The 5,107-nt window shown below is 39.5% G+C and overlaps 1 protein-coding gene across 4 annotated transcripts in view; it reads right to left on the reverse strand.

The window, feature by feature from the left end:
• The window catches only part of Hipk1 (homeodomain interacting protein kinase 1), an 84,675-nt gene that overhangs the window by 23,784 nt on the left and 55,784 nt on the right, over positions 1 to 5,107 (reverse strand). For all 4 annotated transcript variants that reach the window (XM_013349889.2, XM_026784017.1, XM_005357143.2 and 1 more), the window contains 2 exons: positions 973 to 1,092; positions 201 to 287 (listed from right to left, as the gene is read on the reverse strand). In XM_013349889.2, coding sequence (XP_013205343.1) covers positions 201 to 287; positions 973 to 1,092 — 207 coding nt within the window. The remainder of the gene's footprint in view (positions 1 to 200; positions 288 to 972; positions 1,093 to 5,107) is intronic.

The following is a 5,107-nucleotide window of genomic DNA, read 5'->3' on the forward strand; positions in this document are numbered from 1 at the left end:
GTTGTGAGCCACCATGTGGTTGCTGGAAATTGAACTCAGGACCTTTGGAAGAGCAGGCAATGCTCTTAACCTCTGAGCCATCTCTCCAGCCCTCAAATGTTCTTTTAACACGTAGCAAAATGTTAGCATGTATAATCCTCAGACATGTCTCTGACTGAAGCACCACACCAGTCCCGCCTTTCTAGGCTTGCCCCACTTACCTGAGCCATGTCGTCTAAGCAGTTAAAAATATACTTCCGGGCTTCTTTTGACTTTATTCCAGTCTCCAATTCATGTTCTTCAGGTGTCTATAAAACATGGATTTTTAAAAAACTCTACATTATTTTCACATTTTTCTTTTAATCTGAAGGCAGAATACAAAGAGATTGTATTGTTGCCTTGTCAACTACAGATGGCAAAGATAGAACCTGAGCGTCCTACAGTGGCGAGACGGCATCCTTTCAACAGTGCGAAACAAGCGTGACAGCAGTGACGCCACACAGCGCTACGGTCAGGTGAATGGGAAGTAACCATTTCCTCTTACAGATTCTTGGACATGGACACAGACCCCAATACTGTTTAACAGGCTCAGAGGCAGAGTGTCAGGAGGTTAACTGATTTCTCACACTATAGGAGAAAGTTCAGTATTAAAAACAGACTCTTATTTCAGGAAAATCTCTAAGGCCTGAATGTGAACGTTAGAAATAAGGCTGTCTCACTGTGCTGGTGATCCCCCTGTGACAGTCATTAGGTTTCTCTAGCTCCCACGCTTACTGAGCATGAGTCTCCACACCCTCAACTGCACAATCTCAAACAGCTGAACTGGCTCATTATCTTTGTGATTTTCACACATGCATAAGGCATAATAGATGTAATAAAATCATTTTCCAAAGGATTTTTTCCTACAAATATACCCCCTTCCCACACTTTCCTTCCTCTAAGTCAAGAAATTATTAACTAAAACCTAATTTTAAAGTTGTAAGGAAGACACACCTTAAGCCTCCACAGTGGGTACCCCAAATTAGGATCTCTGTTGAAGAACCTGGTTGTTTTAGTTCCAGCACTGAGAAGATATTCAGCTGGCAGGCCTTGTGTTTGTGAAATATAACGAATCTGGAAAAATCAAAACCATCAAACATCAATTTCAAGTGGAAAAATATATCAAAAGCTTTTACACTGAAATCAACTCTAGCCAGAAGAGCAAGTGTTCTTAACCTCTAAGCCATCTATCTCTCCAGCTCTAGATTTTGAACATTGTATACCAATGTTCACAGAAGCATTATTCACAATAGGCAAAAAAAAAGTAACCATGTATATTGCTACTAACAGATAAACAAAAGGTGGTATATACACAATGGAACATCATTTAGCAAAAAAGTGATGTTCTGATACAAGTAAAATAAGTCTATCACAGAGCTCCACACTTTCTATGTGATGAATATTTATGACATACCAGAGAGGGCAAATTTATATAGAGAAAAAAAAATATCTTAGTATTTGTGTAGAGGTAAGAGGAACCGAGGAGTTTGGAGGAAACGACAGAATGTTCTAAAATTGGTAACTATTGTACATTCCTGTAAACATACTAAAATCCCATCAATCTGTACACTTCAAATGGTTGATATGTGTAGCATGTGAATTCTAACTCTATAAAGTTATTTTTATAAAAACAAACAAACAAACAAAAAACCTTAGCTGGACCCTATTGCATGCATCCTTTTTTATCACCCAGATGTACCCAGATAAACTAGCCCAGTCCTGCTCCCCGTAGCACCCTATGTACTCAGCACAGGCAAACCACTTCTCCTCACCCATCAGCATATTACACAGACATTTCCAAAGGACCATATCCTTTTCCTTTACAAGAAAAGCTCTGATGGCTATATCAGCTTCTAAAGCCAATTGTACTTGCTTCTAGGAAATTTACACTGATCTGTTGCTAACCTTGAACGAGTACAATTGAATAGCTGGACTAAGAACTGCATTCCTGGAGGCTGTGACTGGTTGGAGCAGAATCCATGAGTCCCCTCAAGTTTTATAAAGACAACGTGTGTGTTGTCCATGTACTACTACGTGTACTACAATACCACGCCTATAGCATAACACCTGCACTACAGGACCATTTGCAGCTGGAGCTTTAAACGCATATGAAACAAGAATGGCAAGAATGCCCCCTTTATTGTGTTCCAGGGCAGCTTATATAAGGGTCCTTAATGGATAGCCATACCTAACCCAAACCCACCAGAAACCACTCCCCTGCCATCAGGAATTCCTGAGGGTCTCGTGCTAAGAGCAGCTCCAAACATAAGAAAACAAGTTGTTTTGCTCAGAGTAGCTGCAAGCAAAACAAGTTGTTTACAAGAAATTCAGGGTCTGGGGGTCCACAGCCCCCAACATGTGTGCATATTTCAAGGGTGAGGATCTAAGCTTCCTTAGCCTCTCAGAAGGGTCCAGGAAGGACTGAGAACTGAGAATCAATGCTCTGGTACAATCCTAATTATGGACTTGCATCACATCCTATCCCTCATACTTTTTTCTTCTAAATTAGAAAGCCATTATTTTTCATACGAGGTAGGAAAGATTAAAAACTTACAAAGCACAACATAACTAGTTACCTATAACACGAGTAACCTATTTTGTAGTTTACTCCAAGTCAGCTCAAAAATGAGAGAATTCTGAGCTAAGAGAAAACAATGTTTTGCTCCTTTTTCCCTTCTAATTACAAATTTCTCAAAAACAAGACAAAACTTATGTCTGTTATGCGCAATGGATGTGGTGGTGTCAGTGGATGGCAGACTAGTGGAATGCAAGTCTCTACGCTTAAAGAGCTGCCAGTATTGTGGAGAGCAAGAAATGGGAATTCAAATTATTTCCACAGTAAAACTTTTTTAATGGACTTTTTTTTTTGAAACAGTATCCTGTCTTCTAAAACTTAACAGTTTTAACACAGTAGCAGCATTTACAGCTATGAGTCAGACAAAGTGGTACACACCTAGAATCCCAGTACTAGAGAGCGAAGCCAAAGGATTGGGAGTTTAAGGCCAGTCTCCACAACATAAGTTCAAAAAAGTTTTATGACTCAAATGACTGTTCTCATAAAACCTACTTGAGAAGACACCTAATCTGTAGCATAACTTCTGAAACCTAATGTATTCAATTACTTTGTTCTGAGCTCTATATAAAATAAAATAATAAATAATAACAGTGCTAAGTGAGCCAAAGTTCACTCCCAGAACTCCAGTTAAACTTTACTTTCATCTCTTAACTCACAAGACACAGTAGACTAGTGTTAATCAGTACAGAGCTAGAAAAATGCCAACCATATATAATATAGATAAAATCCTTCTTTATCACAGAGATAAAAACACAACTTTAGACCAAATGGGCGGTAGAAGAAATTATTTTTGTTTTTGTTTTTTCAAGACAGGGTTTTTCTGTGTAGCCCTGGCTGTCCTAGAACTTACTCTGTAGACCAGGCTGGCTTCAAATGCAGAGATCCACCTTCCTATGTGGTGTGGGAGGTTTTTATGTATATGTGTTGCTTTTATTGGTTAATGAATAAAGCTGTTTTGGCCAGTGGCTTAGCAGAATAGAGGTAGGTGGGAAAACTAAACTGAATGCTGGGAGAAGGAAGGCAGAGTCAATGAGAAATGGGTTAGTTTTGGATATAAGAGCTAGCTAGCAATACATTTAAGATATTGGCCAAACAGTATTGCAAATAATATAGTTTCTGTGTGATTATCTTGGGACTGAGCAGCCGGGAACGAACTAGTAGCCTCCAACACCTCTGCCTTTCAAGTACTGGGAGGCACCACTGCCTGGCAGAAAAAAATGTTTTGAATTTTCAGTAACAATTAGACTCCTTTTTTCTCTAAATACTTTGCTAGCACATTTATTTCTCTAGAATATGTTGCACTAGTAATAACAGATGGCCAGCCCTTAAAGAACACAGGGTTAAGGCAACAACACTTCATCCTTATAGTCAAAATTTGTATATACCTTCCCCACATCAAGGCTGGTTATCGAATTTAGCCCTCTCAAGATGTTAGTTAATAAGTGCTCTACCACTGAGCTGTATCTCCAACCTGACTATTTTGGATCCTCCAAGACTTAATAGCCTAGCGTTGGCCAGAAACCTTAGCAAAGCCATAAATGTATTATTAACACATATTTATTGGTAAAAAATGCACAAGAAGCACAAGAGATCAAGTTTTCTTAGCTACCTTAAGCAGAAATGATTAGCAGTATGCTGCACTGTAAGTAGATGCTCGCCAACCTTGAGTTCAGTGTGTCAACATCAAGAGGTGACTGCAAAATACTACAATAGCACAGCAAACACCAAATTATGAGTTAGCACTATACTGTTATGATTGAGATCCGGTTATTTAAGAATGGCATCAAGGCTGGGCTTGGTGGAACGCTCCTTTAATCCTATCAGCCAGCCTGGTTGACATCCATAGGACTAGGGCTCTATGCAAAGAGACCTTGTCTCCAAAAAAAAAAAAAAAGAATGACAATATGTGTGGTCTTATGTTTAAGTTTTTAGAAAGCTTTAACCTTTTAAGAATAAACTTGTAGCTGGGTGATAGTTGTACACTGCTGTGGAATATTAGTTGAAGATTTGATCTATCTGTTTATGCTATGGAATATTTGGTTAACGATGTGTCACATTCTTTTTATGTTGCATTTGTTTAACTCTGTGAAGCTGTGTTACTTTGTGTTGCCTAAAATACATGATTGGTCTAATCAAAAGCTGAACAGCCAATAACTAGGCAGGAGATGGATAGGCGGGGCTGCCAGGCAGAGAGAATAAATAGAAAGAGGAGTGAGGAAAGGAAGAGGACACTAGGGGCCTGCCACTCAGCCATACAACAAGAAGAAGTTAATAGAATAAAGAAAGGTAAAAGGCTGGGGAGTGGTGGTGCATGACTTTAATCCCAGCACTTAGTAGGCAGAGGTAGGAGGATCTCTGTGAGTTCAAGACTAGCCTGGTACACAAGAGCTAGTTCCAGGACAGCTAGGGCTGTTAAAGAAACCCTGTCTCTGGGGCTGAAGAGATGGCTCAGAGATTAAGAGCATTGCCTGCTCTTCCAAAGGTCCTGAGTTCAATTCCCAGCAACCACATGGT

The sequence above is a fragment of the Microtus ochrogaster genome, chromosome 21 (genome assembly GCF_000317375.1).
Source record: "Microtus ochrogaster isolate Prairie Vole_2 chromosome 21, MicOch1.0, whole genome shotgun sequence".
Classification (NCBI taxonomy): Eukaryota; Metazoa; Chordata; class Mammalia; order Rodentia; family Cricetidae; genus Microtus; species Microtus ochrogaster.